This window comes from Punctularia strigosozonata (assembly GCF_000264995.1).
Source record: "Punctularia strigosozonata HHB-11173 SS5 unplaced genomic scaffold PUNSTscaffold_11, whole genome shotgun sequence".
Lineage (NCBI taxonomy): Eukaryota > Fungi > Basidiomycota > Agaricomycetes > Corticiales > Punctulariaceae > Punctularia > Punctularia strigosozonata.
In genome coordinates, this window is record NW_006767443.1 from 1,065,354 (window position 1) to 1,088,967 (window position 23,614).

General features: G+C 54.6%; 6 protein-coding genes across 6 annotated transcripts; all 6 read right to left on the reverse strand.

The window, feature by feature from the left end:
- Window positions 1–4,631: 4,631 nt before the first annotated feature.
- On the reverse strand, window positions 4,632–6,803 carry PUNSTDRAFT_145579 (protein prenylyltransferase; the record flags this gene model as incomplete). The annotated part of the gene is made up of 6 exons (XM_007386715.1): window positions 4,632–5,051; window positions 5,101–5,439; window positions 5,495–5,831; window positions 5,891–6,344; window positions 6,410–6,633; window positions 6,709–6,803. 6 exons carry the CDS (start codon window positions 6,801–6,803, stop codon window positions 4,740–4,742), a joined length of 1,761 nt encoding a protein of 586 aa, XP_007386777.1. The 3' UTR covers window positions 4,632–4,739.
- Window positions 6,804–7,970: 1,167 nt separating this feature from the next.
- PUNSTDRAFT_137088 (uncharacterized protein) lies at window positions 7,971–9,979 on the reverse strand (the record flags this gene model as incomplete). Its single annotated transcript, XM_007386716.1, has 8 exons — window positions 7,971–7,988; window positions 8,044–8,073; window positions 8,124–8,226; window positions 8,281–8,500; window positions 8,553–8,614; window positions 8,669–8,682; window positions 8,744–9,751; window positions 9,815–9,979. The coding sequence occupies 8 exons, from the start codon at window positions 9,977–9,979 to the stop codon at window positions 7,971–7,973; spliced, it is 1,620 nt and encodes a 539-aa protein (XP_007386778.1).
- Window positions 9,980–11,431: 1,452 nt separating this feature from the next.
- PUNSTDRAFT_73339 (uncharacterized protein) lies at window positions 11,432–12,767 on the reverse strand (the record flags this gene model as incomplete). Its single annotated transcript, XM_007386717.1, has 2 exons — window positions 11,432–11,770; window positions 11,820–12,767. The coding sequence occupies 2 exons, from the start codon at window positions 12,765–12,767 to the stop codon at window positions 11,432–11,434; spliced, it is 1,287 nt and encodes a 428-aa protein (XP_007386779.1).
- A 2,617-nt stretch (window positions 12,768–15,384) lies between these two features.
- Window positions 15,385–17,013, reverse strand: PUNSTDRAFT_115590 (alpha/beta-hydrolase; the record flags this gene model as incomplete). Its single annotated transcript, XM_007386718.1, has 9 exons — window positions 15,385–15,437; window positions 15,498–15,549; window positions 15,610–15,774; window positions 15,839–16,098; window positions 16,154–16,227; window positions 16,283–16,352; window positions 16,404–16,518; window positions 16,572–16,646; window positions 16,771–17,013. 9 exons carry the CDS (start codon window positions 17,011–17,013, stop codon window positions 15,385–15,387), a joined length of 1,107 nt encoding a protein of 368 aa, XP_007386780.1.
- Window positions 17,014–17,827: 814 nt separating this feature from the next.
- Window positions 17,828–20,644, reverse strand: PUNSTDRAFT_54536 (cytochrome P450). Its single transcript, XM_007386719.1, has 12 exons — window positions 20,071–20,644; window positions 19,861–20,014; window positions 19,680–19,807; window positions 19,551–19,624; window positions 19,184–19,483; window positions 18,934–19,117; window positions 18,801–18,878; window positions 18,697–18,745; window positions 18,501–18,640; window positions 18,402–18,440; window positions 18,247–18,348; window positions 17,828–18,187 (listed from the first exon to the last, which is right to left on the reverse strand). The coding sequence occupies exons 1-12, from the start codon at window positions 20,275–20,277 to the stop codon at window positions 18,002–18,004; spliced, it is 1,641 nt and encodes a 546-aa protein (XP_007386781.1). The 5' UTR covers window positions 20,278–20,644; the 3' UTR covers window positions 17,828–18,001.
- Window positions 20,645–21,120: 476 nt separating this feature from the next.
- Window positions 21,121–22,899, reverse strand: PUNSTDRAFT_122118 (uncharacterized protein). The gene is made up of 2 exons (XM_007386720.1): window positions 22,299–22,899; window positions 21,121–22,233 (listed from the first exon to the last, which is right to left on the reverse strand). The coding sequence occupies exons 1-2, from the start codon at window positions 22,823–22,825 to the stop codon at window positions 21,822–21,824; spliced, it is 939 nt and encodes a 312-aa protein (XP_007386782.1). The 5' UTR covers window positions 22,826–22,899; the 3' UTR covers window positions 21,121–21,821.
- Between the last annotated feature and the right edge of the window lie 715 nt (window positions 22,900–23,614).

The window sequence follows — 23,614 nt, forward strand, 5'->3', positions numbered from 1 at the left end:
TTCACTAAGTGGCACTGTCCTATGAATAATCCAGGATCATTGACACTCTCTTTCGGAGCCTATGCACATGCCGAGGAGTAAACGCGTGAATGGGATACCGCGATACCGGTGCGAACATACCACGATTATTCCTATGCTGATCAGCGCTCAGTTGACTAGTATGAATGTAACGCTGGGCTTACCGAAGATCGTGAACCCGACATCCACGAGCCAAATCAAGATCACACCAATTGCGATATCGATACGGCACCCCCAAAGAGCAATCCTGTGCGAGAACAATGGAGTTCCATTTCAGAGTTTCTAGTTCTGAACAGGTAACGTGCTCACGCGCGGACCGCGAGTAGCAGCATTGCCAGTGTATCGCCGGATACGTATCCCAAAGCCTGCGAACCTCGGTTTATGCAATGATATACCCACTAACATGCGGTACCTACCAGGTTGAATCCCATCCATACCTGAGATGAGGCGCGGGATATGTATCAATAATTGCTAGGCACGGCGCAACACGGCGCAAACATCGGTAGCTTACAGAGCAGTTCAATGAAGCACCAGGGGCAGCATCCAGGTTAATCCCGATGATGAAGCAGAAACATGTAGCGAGCCCCATCAAGCGGATAGCAAGATAGAGCTGGCCTCAGCATGTTACGTCAAAGCGACCCTTGATGGTCATGTCAAGACTCACCGGCATGGTCCATTTCCACGGTCTCTTCCGCTTATATATGCTCCAGTCGTATGAGAACGTTTGTATGAAGTCCCAGCTACATGAAGTGGCTATATCGCACCTAATAGAGCAGAAGATCGACAGGCGTACCAGTATACTCCGGAGATGAAGTGCATCAGTCTCGACAACCCCTCTGGAATAGCGAATGAGCTTGTGAAGGTATTCATCGATCCAGCTCACATACGCAGTTGATAAAACATGGTAATGGGGTCTTGCCAATTGACCATCGTGAAGCGAGGCTGTCTCAGCCTGAGGGAGGCAACTCGGGGCGACGATCGACCAAGTAGCTGCCACTCCTGCTTGTTATAACCCTTATAGCTCTATATAGCTGTGTTAGACGTCCGCATGCCCCACGGAGATGTACTGTTCTGATAGCAGGGAGCTGAATGTACACGAAATCGTCTATATGGGGTAACTCACCTTCTGACAGCATCACCACGACAGTGCCATTCGCTGAACGAAACTCTCCTCCTCTGCATTCCGCCATATACGAGATGCCTGATTTGGAACATTTCTTCTGATAGCTTTGACAGCAAGAGAGTTCTGTGCAGAAGCCGCGCTAGTGGGGATACTACGTACGAGGCTCTGGGCGCCTCACAAAGCGCAGCGAATGTGATCGGCATCAGCATAGATTAAACGTATAGAAATTCACCAGATGGGTTGGCTTCTTCCAGCGCTAAGCACATTGCATATGCACAGCCATACGGACCACGGATATCTATCCCCGTACGTCTAAAGTGAAAACAAAATAGATAAAAGCAGCGTTCAGATGGCCGAGTTCCGGTGTGGATGCATCGGTGTCAATGCGTTGGACATGAGAGAAAGATGCGCAGGAACACAAGTGTCAACCAGCATCGCATGAGTAAGGGAAGCGAGCGAGCGACATCCGGAGCCCTAGCAGGAGATTTGATACCGCTCTTGTCAATCAACGACTAGACTAGATAGTCGGCGTTTTCCATCGTAGATGCTCACGTTATTGAACACGAGCAGGCCAAGCTCCATGAGCAGCGAAGCTTGCGATAGACAGTCTGAACGCGAATGCGTTTCGGCGGCACGGAGGCGCAGAAAAGGAGACGCGCGTCAACAAATACTCACCTCGTTGTTTGACCGTGTTTATCTCAGCACTCCCGTCTGAAGAAATCAATCATTGCACTCGGCCATCATCTTGGGGGGCCAGCACATCCCACGAGCATGCTCTCCGCCTTACCAAACCGAACCACAGAATTAGATAATGGGCAATCAGTGCCATCCGGAGATTCTATCGCCGAAGAACATAACGCGGTCAAATCTTCAGGGAGGGCGAGAATCCTAGCCCTATCGCCTTGTATTCTCCCCCCTGGAATCATCTCTCCTCCGCGACCGAGTTCATCCAGTCACAAATCCGTTACATTATCTCGTTGCATCATACACGGTCTGATCTGGCGGGACAACCGGAGTGAGGAAGTTGAAGCGCACGATTTCCCGTGACCCCCACGATAGTCTGGCCAATATATGGCGTATTGTATATAATCTAGCACCAGGGCGTTTATAATCCTGGCGAGCCATGTGAGAACTTCGAGAGATATCAAATTTCTCCTGATCTTTCCAGGTTATCAGGATTGATGGTGAATGAAGGCCACGGAATCCGTGGTCTGAACCGCATTTGCGTCACGAGAGATGTAGTTGTTCTGGGAAGGTCATTAATCGGAGAAAGCCGCTAAAATACTCCGACACGAATGAATTGACTCATACAAGCCGGGAGAGTAGTCCAATAGTCCGCGATACATGTGAGCAACAGCCATGCACCTGTCAAAGACATATTATAATGTGAGTAGGCGGTTTTTCTCCAGTTGCATAGTCGTGTTCACATTGTGATACCGTATAGTGGCAGGATCATCTAGGTTGTTCGTGGTTATTCGTACAAAACCCGGATCATGACACTCACGATATTCATGACATCTGGCGTCAATACAAGGCGTCAACGTCGCCGAGAATAGGGCAGCATATTCGACGGCTTACCGTTCAGATTTAGGAATGCAAGTATCTGAAAGCGCGTTAGCGTTTCAATGCTAGGAGGCTGAGCGAATTGATCGACTTACCACGGCTGGTACAAATAGCACGATTGGGATCGCGATCCACACCAGTCCCTGCCTCTTGTGTCAGCTGAAAATTGCTGCATGTCGGCGACACTGATATCAAATGGCTTGCCTGCCGATATATGAGCGACCACAGTCGCCCAGGGTTTTTCATCCTCCACACACCGACCATCATGACTGCCAGGAGAACACTGTGCACTGTGATACTGACAAGCAATGTGTATCGATTGCTGCTTGTGTGTATGAATTGGCACTGCCCTGAGAACGGCTCCGGATTATTGATACTCTCCTTCGTTGCCTGATTCTCATTCTTTAGATTCAAGCAACTCAGGTTTCAGCAATAACAATCACCTCGAAAGTACCTATATCGGAAATGATGTGTCAGTTCGGATGACATACGAATGCAGCTTCGCCATACCGTAAACCGTGAATCCAACGTCTATCAAGCTGACTAAAGTGAGAGCAATTGCGACATTCATTCGGCATTCCCATAGCGCAACACTGATTGGAGGGTGTTATGTCCGGTGCATTCCCTAGCACGTGTTTTTCTACGCACGCCCGAACCAATAAAAGAAACATTGCTAAGATATCCCCCGAAATAAAGCCTAGTTGCTGCACAAGGTCGATGATGAGAATGGTCCGACCGGCTCCTGAGGTACGCACCAGGGTAAAACCCATCCACACCTTAACGCATCAGCCAGTTATGCAGTGCAAAGAGGGCGACGTCACTCACTGAGCAATTCAAGGGAGCAACAGGGCTGGCGTCCATATTGATGCCTATGACAAAACACAGGCAGGTAGCTAAACCCATCCATCGAATGCAGAGGTACGGCTAGCGAACGGTACAGTTCAGCAGCGAATCGTACGACGGTCAGGTTGCATCATGAACGTACAGCCATAGTCCATCTCCATAGCTTCTTGCGCGTGTATATACTCCAGTCGTACGGAAATGTTTGGATGAAGTCCCAGCTGTGCGATTCAGACGAGTTTCATACTAACGTCGTGTTGAGAACCCACCAATATGCACCCGAGATGAAATGCATCAACCTAGATAGGCCCTCTGAGAGTAGCAATCAGCCGTTGTCCTTGACTTCGTCATCTTGACACGTACGGAGCTGATAAAATATTGTAATTGGGTCATGCCAATTCACCATCGTGTGTGATCTAGTGTGGAGCGAGAATCACAATGCCACGAGTCGAGGAAGAGAAACACAGGTGTTCCGTTTTGTTGACCAGGAATTATATACTTCCCGGGCTCATAGCAATTGTCGTGCTCCGATCAACTAGGTACAAGCTGAAACTGCTGAATAAATGCGCCATGCCCACATGGGGTGATTTAACTATACAAACCAGTACGTGGCTTCGCGACATAAGTGCGATCTTGCCTCATCCCAGTGAGCACACACGGTGTTGTAACAAAGTTGAATCTTGCTGAATCAAGTGCGCACCTCAAGCACACGTGCGAGCATAAATGCACACATGCGGAAGTCTTGAGAGAGATTATTGGTAATGAAATTGCACGATTGGTATCTGTTGTGGGCATGACTCGTCAGCGTGCACTCTACTCAGTCGGGGTCAAAATGTATATGTCTTAACCCGGAAATGGCGGCCTATACGCAGGGTACGTGGCGAAGCAGATGGCAAGGTTGATGACAGACTTGACGGGGATTCACCGGTATGCATGCCGCCGGGCGGCAGCTCCCACGTGAATACAGAAGTGAGCAGGGCCATCAAGGTAGAGAATGGTAGAAAACAGCACTGATACCAAGTGCAGCCTTGGGGATCCCCGTAACTGGGGTGACTTCCTCATGGGCACGGCAATAATCTATAAACACGTCGCGATTGAAGGTAGGCGGACATTGCAAGACATGTGAGCACACGAGTGATATAAATGGAAGTGATGGAGAAAACACCGCAAGGGAGCCAATCAAGGACCGAGGTGCTCAGAACCCGAACGGTGAGTACCCGCCCTGCGTCCGGCCCGCACCTCCATATCGTCCTCCATACCCTCCGCCTCCGCCAAAGCCACCGTGGCTATGACTATGGCTGTGACTGTGGAAACCGCCGCCGCCCATGCCGCCTCCGTGGAACTGAGCGAACAGCTCTGAAAGGTCGACGCCGCCGCCCATGCCACCGCCCATGCCGTCGTTTTGGCCGTCCTCGTCCTCGCCGAGGTCGTACCGCTGGCGTCTGCGCGGGTCTGAGAGCACGCTGTGCGCTTCGACCACGAGCTTGAATTTTTCCTCGTCACCGCCCTTCACAAGGTCAGCGATAGCAGCAGAACAGCGAGGATAGATATGCTACCTTGTCAGGGTGGTGGATCAGACTCTCCCGCCTGTATGCCTTCTTGATCTCCACCTCCGTACAGTCCCTCGCGAGGCCGAGGATTTTGTAGTAGTCCTTGGTCTTGCTCCGCTTGAGAGCCGCCTCCGCCTTCTTGACATCGTCTCGCAAACTCCGGACATCCTGGTCCGTCCCATCCATACCTGCCTGCTCTAAGGCACTCTTGAAATCAGCCACGGCATTCTCGTATTTCTCCATGTGTAGGTGGATCCGCGCGCGGGTGCGGAGGGCTTTAAACGATGTAGGCAGCAGGACGAGTGAAGCGTCCGTGTCTGCGAGTGCCTCCTCGTGTCGTTGTAGCTGTAGGGCTATTTCAGTACCTCATGGTCATAGCTGAATGGATGTTTGACTATACCTTCAACAGCGTCGTTGCCCTATTGCTTAGTAATGTCGCCCTTATCTGACCTCCGGAGCCCTCGTTCTCGTTCTCGCCGACTCTCTCAAGCGCCTCCGTGTATTTCTCGGTCGCCTCGTCCAGCTTCCCGGTCTTAAAGGCATTGTTCCCCTCTTCCTTCAGCCTCTCAACATCTTTGACGCGCTTGCGCAGCTTGTGCGCGGGTTCGTAACCAGGGTCGAGGCGGAGGGCAGACTGAGCATGTTGAAGGGCTTGAGACAGCTTGGCCGTAAGGAAGAGAACGAGACCGCGCATGGTGAGTACGTCCGGGGAATTGCTGAATAACCGCATTGCGTCGCTGCGAAATCACCCAGCCGTCACCGAAGATCGCGAGAAAGGGCGCGTGGAAGAACATACTTGGCGGCGATGTTGGCAGCTTCCCAGTTACTCCTAGCCAGCTCCAGCTCGATCCTCCACAGCCGCCACTCGACGGGAACCTCCCCGCCCTCGCCCTCGATCCCGCTCAAACACCGGTCGAGGGCGAGACGCGCCATACCCCAGTCCCGCCTGCTCCGCGCCCCTTCGAAGTTGCGGAGGTGACCCTCGAGGTCGCGCACTTGACGCTGCAAGGCCTTGGCGGCCGCGTTGTTCGGCTCAAGGTCGAGCGCGGCGGAGAGTGTGGAGAGGGCCGGGGTGGGCTGGCCGAGCGCAAGCTGGCAGCGGGCGAGGCGGACAAGGGTCTTCGCGGAGGGTGCGGTCGACTGGAGCGCCTGTGCGGATTGGCAGTCTTGCAATGCGGGGCGGAAGCGCTTGAGGGCCATGTATGCGGCCGCACGGTTGGTGAGGTAGGCGGGTTCACTGGGGTTAAGCTCTGCACGGGTATATTTTTTGCGTCGGCGGATCACGAGGACAAAAGAGAGATCTATGAAGGCGCACCGATCGCTTTGGTGTAGAGATCGACGGCCTCGCCGAACCTCTTCGCCTTGAACGCCACATTGCCCGCCTCCTTGGTCTGCTCCGCCAGTACGATCAGATCAACCTTTTGTTCCGGCTCTGGCTCCGTGCCTCGGGCAGGTGTTTCCGGAGGAGCAGGCGAGGAATCCTTCACAGGCGAGGTTGGAGACTCGGCGTCAACTGACAAGCGCCCTTCGTGATCTGACCTGATATTTCGATCAAACGTTGACACAAGGGGATTGAGCGCTCTGTATCGGATTACTCAATGAGAGTAGACTGACTGGTCTGCTCCATTCCCATTCAAAGTGGCAGGGGCAGTCGCCGCGGATGCCTGCTGCTTCTTCTTGGCTTGCTTGGACTTTTTATTGTTTCCCATAGTGATTACAAAAAGTTGTTAATCCTCCAAGACAGACGTCCCAGAGATCTGTCAAGGCACTGCTGAGCAGCAGGCAGGCAATAGGAGGTTTGGTCGGGGAGAGCGGAAGGAAACAGACAAGAGAGCTTGACCAGTAAGGCAGACAATGGTGGCTGTGCGATCTGCCGCGCCCTTTACAGCCACCTACTGAGACGCCGGGCAGGGTCGGCATTCTGTTTCGTCCTTTTCGTTGGAACGTCGAAACAAGTTGCTACGCGCAAGAAAATTCAGTGTGCGATGTATTTCAATACGATTATCGTCGGTGTTCACACTTCACTGATTTATTCTTGAGTAGCTGTGCGCGTGATCATGTGAACTTCGAATATGCACAGTACCCGCCCATCACAACGCCGTTCTCTGAGCTCTCTGCCAAGCATTGTAGAGATTTCCAGGGCGCGGGAGAGCTATCGCATCGTTGACTGTCTCAGAGACAGACAATGACATTGTGTTGGAAAGCATCGCCACCAGGAAGCTTCAGACACCCTGGCGCTGGCTGTCATCGTATGACATTGTTGGCCCTCATTTTCTCGTATTTTATCCCACTGTGATGGACGAAAAAAGTTCGCCGCCATAAAAGACAGCTCATGACTCTTGGCATATGATGAAAGTAGGACAATATAAAGCTCGTCTCTCTCAAGAGAGGTGAAGCCTGAACACTCCTTAAGCTTCAACGTCTTCGACTCCTTGAATCCGGACTCGCCCAACAGCAAGTACGCCAATATGAAATGACAAACAAGAACTGATCATTCAAGCCCGGTCAAAAGTCGCACGGCGGCCAGCGGCGTGGAAGGGCAAGGAGCAGCGCCAGCTGTCCGCGCCATAGAGCGCCCTCAGGAGCCCGCGACCGCCGCAAAAGCGAAATAAGGACTCTCGATGGATGGCGCAGCGTGGCGCGATATGGCACAGAGCAGTGCACAACGGCGATAGAGCAGGTTGTCGACCCACGCCTACGCGCTCCTTTCTGCGCCGCTTGTATTGATCCCGCATTTATTATATATTGTATTATTTTGTACATCGAGTTATACAGACAACATTGTATGGCGCGCGATGTGTAGCAAGAAGAACAACATGAGCTTAACTGCAAGAGTCGCATTTCTGAACGACTGATACGGCATCCTCTTCATCGAGTTACGGTGCCGAAGTAGTCTGCACAAGACGGCGATCAGCTGGACACGATATGCGAAACAATTGGGGCACTCACTTTCGCATTTTTGGCCTTCTGGTTCCACTCCTGCGATACGGTGAGATCGAACACTCTCCGCACCACGTTAACCAGCTCACCTTTCTCTCTGCATCCGACAGACTTGTCCAAGCGAGTTCGTATTCGTCGTTGAGAACGACTGTACCAGGTCGCTCGTTGAGATAAGCCTTCTTGTAAAAGTTTCTGTGCGAAAGGAAATCAGTAATCCCATCGCTTCGTCGCAGAGAACACGCATACCTGCCGGTAAACGCTGTGGTCACTGCACAGACGGCGGATTTTTTTGGCTTCGCGACTTTCGGCTCATTGTCGGTGCGTGATTGTTTGGGCGGTGCGACGACGTCGGGCTTGTTCCATGGGGCGCTGACCTCGAACGCAGCACGAGTCACGGCAGTCGATGAAGCGCTGAAGACCTTGAGGTCCTCATGCGCGGTTGCGGTGGCTGCATCAAAACTTTTCGCTTCGGAACGTCTATACGTCAGTAATGGCCAGTGCTGAAAAATGAACATTACCGTTATCGACCTCTTGAGCCAAGAGACGAGTGAAGGAATCACCGCCATCTGTGAGAATGTCCCTAGTAAGCTATTAGCGATGGGGATCCATGCGGCGCAGCTCTGATAGGACTCACAACGGATTCGCTACCTTGGGGTGAGCAAACGGTACAGGTGAGCCAAAACACAACCTATGAGCAACGTGGACTCACTGTGAGGCTCTTTGCTTCAGTGCCGAAGCTGCGTGGGATAGATGCCGACACGAACGGGTCAGGGGATGCTACGGTACCCGGCGACGGCAACGACGGAGATTCTGCGTCATTTTTGTCGAGGTCCTGATCCAGTAGAACGTGAGACGATGGGTGAGAGCTGGGCGGAGATACAGGCTGTGTGATGGTCGACCGCGCAAGAGGCGACGAGACGGCGGAGCGCGTGATGGCCCTGGGCTTCTTCGCGGGCGACGGGATTGATGCAGACCCAAGAGATACGGACGAAGGCCGTGGGCGCTTTTGCATGCCAGATAGAGGGAGCGAGTCAGGAGACTCCGCTTTTATCAGCGTTCCCTTTGAGCGGATGTTATGACGATGCCAGGAGGCGTAGACGTCAGAGGCGGCCTTGTCGAGCTTCCAACCATGCGAGCAATAGCAAAACAGCGGGAAAGCTCTGCACAAGTGATAGTGAAGGAAGTCGAGCTGCGGGAGTGTTGCCCCAGTATACGTAGCTGGCCCGTTCCCAGAGGAGTGCCAGTGGAAGAAGACACCCTTCATGCGGCCAGTGATAGCCTCCGTCGTCGCGTCGTCGATAGGTGATCCGTCCAGAAGCTCCAGCCAAGGAAAACGGCCGGAGGGAGCAACTTCGTCCGCCTTCTTCTTCTCTTCGCTGGGCTCGGTCTCACCTTTCTCGCACTGTCCTCGGGACTTCCAGGCCGTCTTGGTCCAATATTTGATGCGAGAATAGCAAGGATTGCCGGGATCAAGCTCTTCTGGCCGTGAGACGTGCAAGGCTGATATTGACCCGCTCGGCGCTACAGTCGGATGCGGGCTGTCCGGAACTGCTGGGGCAGCCGACAGGCTGGCTATATGCTGATGCAAAAGGGCGACTTGCCGTTCAAGGCCGTTCTTGCTTTCGATGACCCGCATATATGCAGCGTTACCATAGCAAAGCAGCATCGTGTCCGATGCCGATCGAATAAGCTGTGAAATATCCGCCTCCTGCCAAGGCTGGCACCGATAATGAGCGCATATAACCGGTCTGAGATACATTTGAACAAGGCTGCAACAAACCTTGGTCTCCTGCGTGCTATCATAGGTTGCAGCAAGATTCGTGAGTGGTATTGAGCCGAATCCCGGGGCGTCGGCGGGCGAAACACTTCCTGCGTGCGATCCATCCTGAATAAGGTTCATGTGCGCCGGAATGGCGGACGGTCGCATCAGCCGGGAGAAATCCATGCTGATGGGAAGCCTAATACGAGAGAAAAATCATGATATCAGGATGGGCAAGGAAGAAGAAAAAACAGACCTTAGTGTGGTATGGATGGGATAGAGACACGGGGACACCACTTTTTGGACTTAGCAAGCCACAGAATGTAGAGCACGTGATTTCCACGTGATTGTCCCGCCACGTAGATTCCGCGTACACCATTGAATTTCCTATTTTCTTTCCATTCCCCTCAAACGCAGGATCGTGGAGTCCCCGAAATGCGTTTGAGGCAGCTTTTATAACCAACGCTATGTGATTGCCTGGCTTGAATGATTCATAAGGGATTGATTATGTGAGTACCTACCTCATTATGTTCTGACTGACTGGAGTTACGTTGGGTTTTGCTCTGAATAGATACTGTGAAGTTCAATCCTCCGTCGACGAAACTGTTGAAACGGGCCCAACACATGCACGAAGACAAAAACGGGCCAGGTTCGTTGGGCCTTCCAATACCTCGGGATTAGCTTGTGCCTATGTCTCCCACGCACTCCGTGCTTCCACCGTGCCCCGTTCCACGCCTTCTACACGGCTTATTCCATCTACATCTGCGCCTCGGATGGCTTTTGCTCCGCCTGCGACTCGGCTTACATGTCCCACAGTTCTGTCCTGGCTAGCATCCGCTACGGATTCAAGGGCAAAGCTTGCATCCACGCTACAATGCCGATTGGGTGCGCACGCGCTATACGACGTGGACTGGCCCGCGCTCTGACATTACCCGTGCAGTGCGGTTGACCAGCTAACACTGTAACCCCCCTAGGCAGCGCGACGACTAGTCAACACAGCAACGTCGACTGGCCAGCGCGACAACATCGACGGACGCGCGCAACGACGTTGACTGGCCAGCGTGGCAACGTCGACGGGCCAGCACGGCAACGTCGACGGGATAGCACGGCAATATCGAGGGACTAGCACGACGACGTCGCCGTGTGAGCGCGACGACATCGACAGACGTGTGTGACGACATCGACGGACTGGCACGACGACGTCGCCGTGCGAGCGCGACGACATCGACGGACTAGCACGACAACATCGACGGACGCGCGCGACAACATCGACTGGCTAGCACGACAACATTGACGGGCTACCGCGACGACATCGATGGGCTGGCACGGCAACGTCGACATCGACGGACGCGCGCGACAACATCGACTGGCTAGCAAGACAACATCGACGGGCTAGCGCGATGATATCGACGGGCTGGCACGGCAACGTCGACATCGACGGACGCGCGCGATGACATCGACTGGCCAGTGCCAGTACTCCGGTTGCGCTGCGCGCTGTCAAACATCCGTGTGTTGTATTAGACTCACTCACTGAGTAGCTCAACATCATGTATATTGCGTAGCTTGTGGAATAAAACATAAAGTTGCATGTCCATCATGTGAGATCTAATAATCGACTATACATCACTGTGCGACACATCAGACCGCGGTTAGGGCTTCAATCTGGTCAGACATAAGATCCCATTCCATTCCTGGTTTCTCCGCAACAAAGAACCGTTGGACTTCGCACTCCTCGCCCAACAGTTCCATCATCGGGATGACGGCAACAACAGACCGGATGGACTTAACACAGGTGACAATCAGTGAGTCCTGTCCACCGTGCGTGCATGCGTACAATGTCCCATGCGAGCGGGTCAAAAGCTCGGCATCTGGTGGCGATAGGAGGGAAATCATAGCGAGGCCGATGGTCTCTCCACCGCTTTTCATCATGATGTAGTACTGCACTTCGCCGTATCGAAAGCAGCCATCCAGATAAACCTATCGAACAGACATCAATGTGAGGCAGAATACCATGGAGTGGTAGTACCTTGACATTCCGGGACATGCGCACGTCGCTTAATGGTTTCTTGCCTTCTTTCCACAGGGATCGTGCAGTTTGACCACAGGGGAGGCGCAACCTAGCCCATCGATGCACCCGTATGCCCCGACAGTCACTGATCCCAGACCCAGCAGTCCTCTCATCGATGAAGATTTGGAGGGCTCGTTCTTCACTGGACGTGATAGAGCGTGCAGTGTGGTCCAATGCGCGAAGGAGAATATAACCATTGCCGAGATCTATAGCTCCGCGAGGAAGGCAATATGAATCGGGGGCGAGCTCCGGAAGAATGGCCTTCATCGTGTTAGCCTGGCATCGATACAGCGCCCGCTCAGAGAGATTCGCATATGCACGGGAATCTTGCTTGATCTCTTCTCCTAGATTGCCGATCGTCCGCTCCATAACGTATTGCGAGTGTCCGGGCAGAGGTCCTTTGAGGGTGACTTGTTCTGGTAAGTGTATGAGACCGTGTACGACAGGGCGAACGAAATGAATTCGATCCGCTCGGCGCCGACAGTAAAGCAGTTCGAATTCGACAACATATTCAAGTACGAGACGGCGGGCCTGTAGTAGCTGAAGCCGAGAGATCTTTCGCTGGAAAAAGCGCCGCATCACTGCAACTAGTTTGCAAAAGTGTGTCCAGTATTTAGCCGGAACCCAGGGTCGGAATACGGCTGGACCAAGGACGAAGACATAGATAAGGTACTCCCAAGACTTGTAGCCGCTGTTGATCTTCTCAGCAGGATTTCTTGGAGCACGGTCATAGCAACCAGGAAGATAGGGATGAGCACCAGCGACCAATGACCCATGGGCCTCCCAGGCATCACCAACGAGCATGGCCCAATCCCACTTGGCCCGATCATCAGTTGCTGCACACTGTATTGTACCACGGAAGAGTTCCAAGAGGAGCGCTGTGAGATTGAGAGTACCAAGATGCATGATATCTTGACCAAAGAGTCGTGGAGCACCGAGCGAATGTGGAAGCCCGCTGAGAATGGTAGGCTTCACAAGTCCTGTAGCGAGACGACGTCGGGCAAATTCACGATTGTTCCTCGATGCTTGCAGATACGCGAGCTTGTTGCGGTATTCTTCCACACTTCCCGTAACCAGGCACACCGGGTTGATGTCGGCATGATCGCACCCAGAGACCGCATAGCCATTTGGCTTCAGGAGCACCGGAAAGTACTGCGGCTTGCCTGGCTGATGCCTCCCACGCATCCCACAGGAGACTTGGCATCCGTAGGCTCCACTATGTCCAACTGAGCCATCAAGATGAACAATTCCCATACGGTCAGCGGTCCCCATCGCCAGGTACGGATGGTCATAGAAGAACTCGTTTGTTGCAGCATTCCAGCACCGGAGACCCTCTTTTTGCAGTGCGGCAAGGTGGTACAGTCCAGGATAAAGGAATGAGTCATGGCTTTTTGGTGCGTTTGGACCAGGGATTACGCCGCCGACCAGAACATGTTTCTTTTTGTAGCGTAGCTCCGGCGGGAGGCTTAGAATGACCCAGATGTAAATCCAGCAGTCTGATTGTTTGCTCCGATAGAGTTGACAGCCATCCATAGAAATGAGAAGTATGGAGTTTCCGAGGCGAATGTCCTCATTCGCAAGAAAGTCGGAGCCACAGCAGAAGTCATCGTACTCATCGATGATGATGTTGCCGTTTGCGTCCCGTTGCGAACGCAGCTGAATAACCCGCCTGAGAAGGTACTCTAAGTTACGGGCACCATCGGGCGTACACCAGAGAGCTTGCAGCTGTGGGCCAAGGAGCATAGTATAGAACATTTGCCGAGATGATCGCTTCCTCCCGAGGTACGTGTAGCGATCCTCATTGCAGAATGGGCAGACCACCAAGGCCTCATACGGGCCAGTAAATGCGGCGCAAGAGTTCGGGCACATATCATGTTTGACTGCAGATACCCCAGTAAGCTCTGCGACCTGGCGTCTGATCTGATCAAACGAGAGAAACATATCTTCAGGGTGTCGCCGCATTGCCGCATCCCGAGCGCAGTTGTATGTATCGCGCGAGCCTTTGCTGACAGAGAAGTACGTGTCAATGGCATGCCGCACACCAGGATCCTGGCATGTTGTCTGAGCGATGCCTTGACACGGTTCACGAAGTCGTTCCAAGGCCGAGTCGCTGAGACCACTGCCAGAAAGAGTCGCGTGTCTCAATCCCTCGATGAAGAGCTGACTGGTATGAATGTGGTGTATAGCGGAAGGCTGCGCGGAATCCCCAGTTACAGACGGAGCATGTTCAAGGTCCTCCTGGTGAAGACTATCGGCCTCTTCCTCGTGCTCGAGATTGGGTTCCTCAGGATTTTCGGATTCGTCGAGACCCTCCTGAGTATCTTCATCATCATGCAAGATCCGCGAGAGGCTTCCCGGATCTGGTTCAATATCTTCGTCCTCCTCAGTGTCCTGGGGTAGCAGAGCAGGCAATATCAACGAAGGAGCACTGCTGCCCTCTCCATTGTAAAACTGCTCGGATGCTTCACCCCCTTCTGCGTCTGTCTAATGTTCCATTTGGCATGTTCAACGAGCAAGATATCTATATTACATAGGTATCTTACAAAAGAATCTTGTGGAGAATCTATGCTAATGTTCGCGGCAGCCGGCTTGTTTCGCTTCACGGACCCAGAGTCGCGCTGAAGACCATTTCGTCTCCGCTTGGTGGTCTGTCGCCGCGGCTTGTAGAGCTCTTTACGCCCGTCTTCATGCTGTATATATGCCGTTGTTGTGGATTGAACTCGGTAGCTGTGATGGGCATAGAAAGTCGTCTGGCTGACGAGCTGTAGCCGCTTGCACCGTGTTGGGCAGTCACAATAGTATTCCATAGGGTGAGGAGGCAAAAGGCGGGAGCGGTGACTAGAATATATGCGCAAACTTCCGCAGACAGAAGACGATCAAGCTGCAAGAGAGCTACAGACCTACCGAAAGCGCATTGTCGATCGCTCGATGTCCTAATTGGGAACACCTCGAGAACCGCCACGCCGCCGCCTCATCTAGCGCCGCCTTGCCCCAGTGAAATAACTGTCCCGCCCCTCCACGCTGCTCATCGCTGTTTCCCGCCGTGCGACTTTTGACCGGGATTCAAGCCTCAGGCTCAGGGACGCTTCATATGCTGCCCGCCGTATCGTTCTTGTTGGCCTGCGCAGGCACATTCGTCGCAGCTATGGGCGACAGCACGAACTTCGACTGTCTTCCTGTTGATCAATCTTGCAATAGCACCGTAACCTCCCTGGCGTGCTGCCTAGATACCGTCTGCGCGCCGGTCAACCCATGCAAGCCCGCGGACGCAATAGCAAATTCGGAGGTGAGCCCTTCGCGATTACAGGCCGACCGAATCTTTTTCATCTGACTTGTCTTGCAGCGTTGTACCGGAGCATTCACCAACGTCGTGTGCACCGAACCCATCTCGGACGCTTGACTCCCGAACACAATTACTTGATTCATACCCCCCAAGTCCCAATGCCTCCATTACCCCAAGCCCAAGGAAAATATAACAGCTGGTTTTGCGATTACGCGTACAATCTGCTTTACGATGGGCTCATCAAAGCGGGCAGCCGTTGCCAGCCATAATGATGTCGCTCCTGAAGTACGGGCCTACGTGTCGTCGTCGTTAGCCATACGCGTACTGCATATTCTGCTAGAGATGTCACACACCCTCATGGTTGCCGACATCGACGTCCAAGATACTGTTTCCGGCTGCGCAGTTCTGCCAAGAAGCGAGAGTCAGAAAAAGCAATGCCTTATAACGGAAAGCGGGTTCGTTTACCTCGTTCTCGGTTCCGGGGCAGTTGACGATGTCCTCGGGCGTGCCCTCGTCCGAGGCTGCCGCAATGTGGATCTCGCCCGTGGGGTGGACGTACTCAAGGAATTGCGGAGGCACGGTCGGGACGGGGTCGTGCTGGTTAGAGATGTGCGCGAATTGCGGAGCGAGCTGGGGGAAAAAATATTCCGCGTTAGCGATCCGATCGCAGAACGTTCGTTTATCAAGCACGCACCGTCTTGTCGACCAGGTTAGCCCAGTTCGAGTTGCCGCCGCGGGGCAGGCCGAAGACGATCGTGTTGATGTTGACGTCCGAATCGAGGTTCTGCGACAGCATGATCGCGTCCATGGTGGCGATAGCAGCACCTAGGCTGTGACCCGTAACAAGGATGTTCTTGACGCCGGTCTTCGCGATCGCGTTTTGCACGCCAGAAAGCACGCCGTCTGCGGTTCTGCCCTGCGTCTCCTGGAAGCCTTGGTGGACCTTGGTGTCATCTGGGCATGCGTATCAGCTTATGAACTAAATAAATGAAAGATGAGATTGATTTACTGCTCCATTGTACGGGGAACAAGGTCTTGTTGAGTGGGACTTGAGCGAAAGCAGCGTCATTCGCGATGGAGATGCTGGACAATACGTCAGTAACTTCGGCACTGAGCTTACACGATGTAAGTGACAAACATGGAGTGCGAGTTGGTGCCTTGGTGGGCGACCACGATCTGGTTTGCGTCGGGGTCGTGTGCGATGAAGTCTGTCGGGACGCGTCAATGGCACATTCGGGATTGGAAGAGAAGATGCGCACATCCAGGGACCTCTTCGTCGTCTCCACCTGCTTGAAGAACATCCACGTTGGGCAGGTTGTCGCAGGGAGTGCCGCAAGTCCAGGACAAAACAGCTGCCGCGGAGCAGTATGATACCTAAGGAGGACATATCGTGAGTCAAGGTGAAAGGATAATCGAGGTATTCTGACCTGCGCAAATTGTGCACTACGAAGGAAGGCTGCGTTCACGGTATCATTGCTGAGGGCGACGGTCGTGGCTTTGTTCTAAGGGATGGTGGAAAGGTCAGCTCCCGCGATCGACATCGTACCCATCGTTCCTTAAAGCCTCCGCATCCAACGTCTCCATCCCGCTTTCTCCCTCTGAATCAAGGAAAGATGGGTTACTCACATCGTCGTCGTCAGATGTCGAGACCAAAGCATTCACAGCACCGTTTGACGAGGAACCTGAGGTGGTGATCTTCGCCAGGAGCTGCGACAACGCCGTGGCGGAAGTCGTCGAGTTCGCATCTTGCCTCTCCAACAGGTGCCGGACGCGGAGCTCCAGAGATGACAAGAAGCCGGGAAGAGGCGCAGCGGAGACGGCAGCGGGCCCGAACGCCATAAGGGCAGCAAGGAGCGTCGCGGGGAGCATCTTAATTAACCCCAAAAAAAGGATGGAACCGAAGTCGTGAAGCAGTAGAGAAATGCAGAGACCAGCCGGGCTCGTCAAGAGCGCAAGAAAGGGGAGCACTGCTCGAAGAGGCTGGGACTGCAGGACGGGATCAACCCAAGGTCAGTACGGCGCAAGGCAGGGCGTCGGTCGATTTTATCTGACCTCGTCATCAAGGAGAACCATCCTAGCGGCCAGACTGCTCGCTGATGGCGCGACCGCTCACACAGGCAAGCACCCAACGGACATCAAACGGGTCGCCATGCAAATCACTTGCTGTGTTGACTCGCATTCCGGGGAGTATTGCCCGAGCGAGCGTGTTGACCTGACGGTCTCTGCTATGTGCGTTGGGTACCATCTGGTAGAATTCAGAGCTACGATGCAAGACGGTAAGGGCGTTCAAAACCGGATATATGCGTCCGACAGTCCATTCGACGGTGTTGGCGGAAGCAACGAGGAGAGGCTAGACACCACGTGGCAATCCACCCGCCTGTGCGCGCGTGGGAACCCCGATCGCGATCACACTCTGATCTCAAAGCTTCATCCAAATCGGCATCCATCACGATGTAACCTGGAACCGCGGCAGGCGAATATGAGCGCTGTGCGTTGGATCTACATATCCCATGGAAGACATTATTATAGCCTATGTTATCAGTGATCTGCCTAATTTACCTCAGGATTAACTCGTCAGTTCCCCGAACGATCCATTTCGTTGAGAAGCGAGCTCGACCTTGCGCTATTCAATGGTGTAACATATCGTAACCAGGAGCCGACCTAGGCGGCTTCATGTGGCTCCGTCTCAAATTCGGCGATCGCGGCGACCCAGTCACTCTCATGACAACACGTTAAGACTAGTCGCTACAATTGGATACGTACTGCGGATCTGCGCGGATTACAACAACAGTGCTCCTGATCGCCCAATCCCATTTTGTCGCCGTCGGACCTGCTACAACATCAACCAAAACATGTCTCAAGCACACAAACCTTCGTCTTTCCGAGTATGGGCCAGCCATTCCTTCTCCTCGGCGTTGAGGAAGTGTTCGTACGCCGCGAACGATGGCAAGGCTCGAGCGAATTCTGCGCGAATGATCTGCTCGTGCGCTGAGCTGCGTGGCTTGATCGAAAACTCGAACGGCTTCGGAGTCGACATGGCGCCCTGCGATATCGGAAGTGTCAACTACTGAACGGACACTTGCAGGGAATATGGATATTCACCACTTCGTATGCCCAAGTGTCCACGACTTCCGGCGTCCCAGTCACTTCGTTCAGAAGGGGCTTAAAGTCAAAGCCCCACGCGAGTGCCATCGTGTTCACCATCTGTAAGGTCGGACTAATCGTACTGGTGCCAAACACTCGAGCCTACTACTCACGATGGCATGATCGGCGACATGTCTTCCGGGACATATCCTCTGAGAAAGGGCGTATACGTGAACTGAAGGACGAAAGCTCAGACAAGCACTGGACCGTACCCTCCCAAATCCAAAGAGCATCGTGTGCCTGAAGTCTGTATCGTCCACGCCGGGTCGCGTACCGAACTCGGACTTCAGGAAGCGCTCCGGCACAAACAGTTCCGGGCTCTCGAACACTTCGGGGTCATGATAGATGGCCCCTGGGAAATCCCCTGAAGTCAGTAAAACCTCACATCGCCGACGAGGAGTCGCTCACATTGGTTGACCAGGATGCCGCATCCCTTCGGGATCAAATATTCTCTGTACTGCGGAGGGCACGAGCGTGAGTCTCAGAAAGGACACGGAAGTCATCCAACTTACCACCTCGTCTGTCAGGGCTGCATGTGGGAGGCCCAAAGGAACTATGGGTCTGTATCGATGCGCTTCCCTGATGCATGCCTTCAGAGAGTACAGTAAGCATCGGCGATAGGCCAAAGCTTCTTGTGGAAGATACCTGAAGGTATGGCATGTGCTCAAAGTCGTCCGGGGTTGGAACTCGCTGAACGCCGACCACCAAGTCCATCTCCTCGTGCAACTTCTTTTGAACCTCCGGGTGAGCGGTCAGCAAAAGGATGAACGTCTGCAAGAAGGTGGACGTGGTGTCGCTCCCTGCTTCGAGCAAGAAGCCTCCCAAAGCACTGCAAACCACAACATCAGCCTCCATTTCCACGACAACATCCACACACACGGGTGCATCAGCTTACGCAGCCATGTCCCTCGTCAACCCGAGCTCTTCCCGCCTGCGCACAATCTGGTCCATGAAGCACTCTTCCGCGACGTCCTGGCCCCTCGCTACCCTCTCCTCGCACTCTTGCAGTAGCTCGTGCTGGAGCGTGCGCTGCTTCTCCTGGATCTGCCGACATATGCGCTTCCACGGCGCGAACCGCTCCGGAACGTACTTGAGTATGGGAATGAGGTCCACCGGCGGATGTGCTCCAGGATCGTACAGCTTGACCTCGAGATACAGGGCGCCGAACAGCTCGTGGATCTCTCGGGTATCATACCTGAAAAAACAAGAGAGGACGCGTCAGAAGGACTTACGAAATGGCAGAGGATGGTGGTGAGACCGACCTCGGTGCACGCTTCCCATAGAGAACAGACATGACAGCAGAGTTCGTCGTCCTTCTGAAGTGCCACCACGCTTTCTGGAGCCAATACGTCAGCACGAACTCGTCCGTGTCCTCGGTGCTCGGTGCGTACCTCTGGGGTATGCAACAAATCGTACATGAGCTGGAACGATTCCGCTCGCTGTATAGGCACATGGCGCGCGGCTACCTGTGGAGTCAACACCGAGTTCGCCGCCCGTCGGAGCGTCCGCCATTGATCCGCTACCGTCCGATCAGACAATGCGAGGGCTAGCGGGCGTGCAAAAGATACGCACAGTACTGCGAGACGACGAAGTTGAGACCGTCGCTGGCCATAAGATTGAAGTGGTTCGGAGGCCGGTCGACGGTCGACGCACTGCGCCGATCGAGCAGCTCGCGGGCAGCGGCGGCGCTCGAGACGACGATGAGTTCTCCAGGGCCCAGAGTCAGCTGCGCAACCAGAGTCAGTTCATGACGACGGCGGTACAGTAAGTACGACGGCGCACCGAATAGATGTCGCCATACTCCCGCGCCCACTCGGCCAACTTCAGCTGAGGGAATTGCGTCGGGAACATGTGCATGTTTCCGAGGAGCGGCACCGTCGGCGGGCCAGGAGGCAGACCAGCGCGCCGCCTCCCGATCCTGAGCGTCTTCACCACCAACCAGCAGAACGCGACCAGGGCGGCGACAGAGGTGACCGAGTGCGCTCCCATATTCCTGCCAGAGCAATGCCGAGTAAAGGAATGCAGTCGCGTGCCGCCGGCCCACACTACTAGTTCGCGATACTTATATGCATGCAGGGACGCTCATCCGGGGAAGATAGACGGCAAGGTGCATTAAGTAACCATGATAGCAACCCACGAGAAGCGTCTTCCAGCCGCGGTACCTGGGCCTGGGGCTGAATCGCAGAGCAACGCTGTCGAGTTCTCCCGATGGGTAGCCGCCGGCGTCCTCGTCGCTAAAGCGCCGCCGTAGGGGCACCTGCCTGTTTCAGTCTTCGACATATGCGTCTATAGCGTATTAGTCCGCATGGATCGCAAGCGAGCGAGCGCGTATGCATCGAATTGTCCTGATGTCGACCGCACAAGTACGTTCGACCAGCCTTTCGAGGCCTTCTGAGGGTGCAGTGTGAAGTAGTGGCGCTCGTCGAGCGCCCTCGTGCATCAGAAAGGAAGATTTTCGAGTCCATATTACTTCCTTGATGATGGTTTCAGCACGCGCTATGCGGCGCAGCCCGGGGTCCGGAGAAACTTTGGAGATGGATGCGCGCCCGCCGAGGGACTCCATGCATGGCGACAAGCGGGATGCATGCAATCATAGCAATAGTCCACCATAGTCAGGATACTTCGATATGACCTAGCGGAGGAAGCATGAAGAGAGACCGATGTTACTCTCTCGTTCTTGCCAGTGGTATGGTTTGGAACGATAACACGGAGTGCAGTACTAGCCGCGTCTCGACCCTGGCTTATAATAGGGCTCGGGCAACGTCCGCACGTTGATAGGAGGCAAACACGGTGCCACGGTATTAACTCTATTCAGACATTCTGGGGGTTGTTGTCAACATACGAAAGCAAAAACAAAAAAAGGGGGCGAACTGGTGGCGCCACAAGATAAATAAAGGGAAGAAGGGAGCTCAAATCGTCAGCTCGCCGACGGTAGCAGTCAGAAGCAGTAAGGTGCTAAGCATATAAACTCGAATATAATATATAGGAGCGACGAAGAAGAGAAACGGAGTCCAAGACTCAAAGGATCAAAGAAGAATAGTATTATATATCACCTGAACATGAACGTTGGATGGACAGGGATGGACGGATGCATATACGGGTAGTGTCAAGAAGGCAATGATCGCGATTAGGGCACAGTGAAGTGGTGGTGGAAAGTGTATGATAGGTTGGTGAGGCATGGCGTTGAGGGGGTTCGATATATGTCGGTGCGACGTGGCATATACGCGTGGCGTACTTGGGTTCATAATCGAGCATGAACGCCCCGACTCGAGCAGGTCAGAGAGGGGGACAAGAGACGTCGAGTATATGCGCCGAGTGACGTATTATCGGGAATGGGGCAGGTAAGGTACCGGTGGGGGATGTGTAATGCACAGTATAGCACAGACAAGGTTTGGTTTTTTTTCTGCTGGTGATCTTCTAGCTTTCGGATTGCGGAGACCGGTCCGTCAGTGACGCCGCGTCGCCGCAAGGGAGAAAGGCGGAGGCGCTATATGCATCGCGCCCGAGCCTGCCAGGGCGCGTCGAGTCCGACATCAGTTCTCCTTCATGCGGACGTCGCCGCCGTGCACGCTCTTGCCGCCGAAATATTCATCGTCGGCCTCTTCCTGATGCGTCTCGGAGTTGCTCCTGGACAACAACGGCCGGCGTCCCATGATCCGCGCCAAGAACGGGTCGACGGGGGAAGACGGACCGGTCGACATCCCACGCGCCCTGCCCCCCGCCGGCGAGGGTACCGGAACGGGAAGCGGGGCGAGGTTGAAGCTGGTCTGCGTCGAGGGCGCGGTGCGGGGCATATCGGCGTCCGCAGGAGAACAAGGGGAGAGGAAGGACGAAGAGGCGGAGGGTGCCGAGATGGTCGGCGTCGGGAGCGGTGGCAACGGCGCAGATGGGGGAGGCTTAGCTTGGCCGAGGGCGAGAGAGCTGAAGCGGGGTGTGCGGCGCGATCTAAATAAAGCACGTATGTCAATACCATGATGTAGAGAACGGGAAAGAATGGGCTATACGCGTACCTCAGAGCACCGCCGAGGCTGCCGCTCCGTAGCCGACCCATGAGCGAGTTGTCGCTCGTGGCGCGGGCGTTGCTGTCGCTACGCTTGCGTCCTGTGCCGAGAGCACGCTGGTCAGAGACCGGCACAGTGCCGTTCCCGTTCGTCTGAGAGGCGACCGAGCCACTGCGGCTGCGACCGACGACGGCAGTGTTGACCGCGGGGCGAGGCGCAGGGAGCTTGAACTGCGCCGCGCCCGCGAGCGACGAGCGCCTGCGGCGGAGCCGTGGCGCTGAGGTGACCGTCGCGGTGCTGCTGGTAGAGCCTGACGAGTTCGGTGGGCGCGAGGCGGGGGCAGGTGTCGGCGTCGTCGCGCGGTCGAGCGCGTCTTCGTCCATGGGGTCGTCGTCCTCGCTCGGGCGGTGGTGGCCTAGCGGCGAGCTGAGAAGGAACGCCGAGGGCGAGGAGGGCAGCTCCGGGGTGTTCTTGCGCGGGGGCGCGAGGAGGCCCGAGGAGAAGAAAGCGGAGTAGCCGGTGATCGTCGTAGTCATCGCGAACGTGGAAGACGTGCTAGAGTGGGGGATATATGCGCTGTTCGTACGGTATGGTCGCCACGAACAAGGTCGACGAAGGTTGGTGAAGACTGTGGAACGGGAGGAGGAGTAAGATGGAGAGAAACAGAGGGAACAGAAAATGCGGTTTACTGGCCGCGGGCGCGTGGCGGTTTATATGCGCGATCGGTCTCGCAGCCTCGAGGCGGAGATCGTCGAGGGGCAAGGTGGGCCACGGCGGAAAATTCGAACGTGCCCGGATTTCTTTGTTCGCTTCGAATTCAACCGTGGGAAGCGCCCCTAACACGGACATGTTGCCCGAATCGGGACATCTTCCCAGGAGAAACAAAACGTTGTCACGTGACCGCGCGTCGCATGGAGACGGCCTGGCCCTCCGCCGTGAAATCAGTCTTTGCCTCCTCGGTTCCTAGACATCTCGGCCGATTAGATCACCTCACCTCCTTGTATTCATTGTTGCTGGATGGACAGTGTGTGGACCACCCGCCTTCATGCACAATCGCGCAAAATCACGTTGCGCAGGCCAGCTTGGACTCCGTCTTTTCACCCTGGCAACCCGATTCCGCGGTCCGTTGACACGACAAGCTGTAGCCGAACGCCGTCTCTGCGACGGAGCGCTCGAGACGATCGCTTGCTGCTCCGCACCCTACGGGGCATGCAGCATTCATTCCCCCTCTCTTCACCGTCGTTTGGTGCGCTGGCAAATACATTGACCCTCAGATTCCTCGCCCGATGACGTTGCGCGCTGTTGGTGAGATTGTGTCGGGCAGA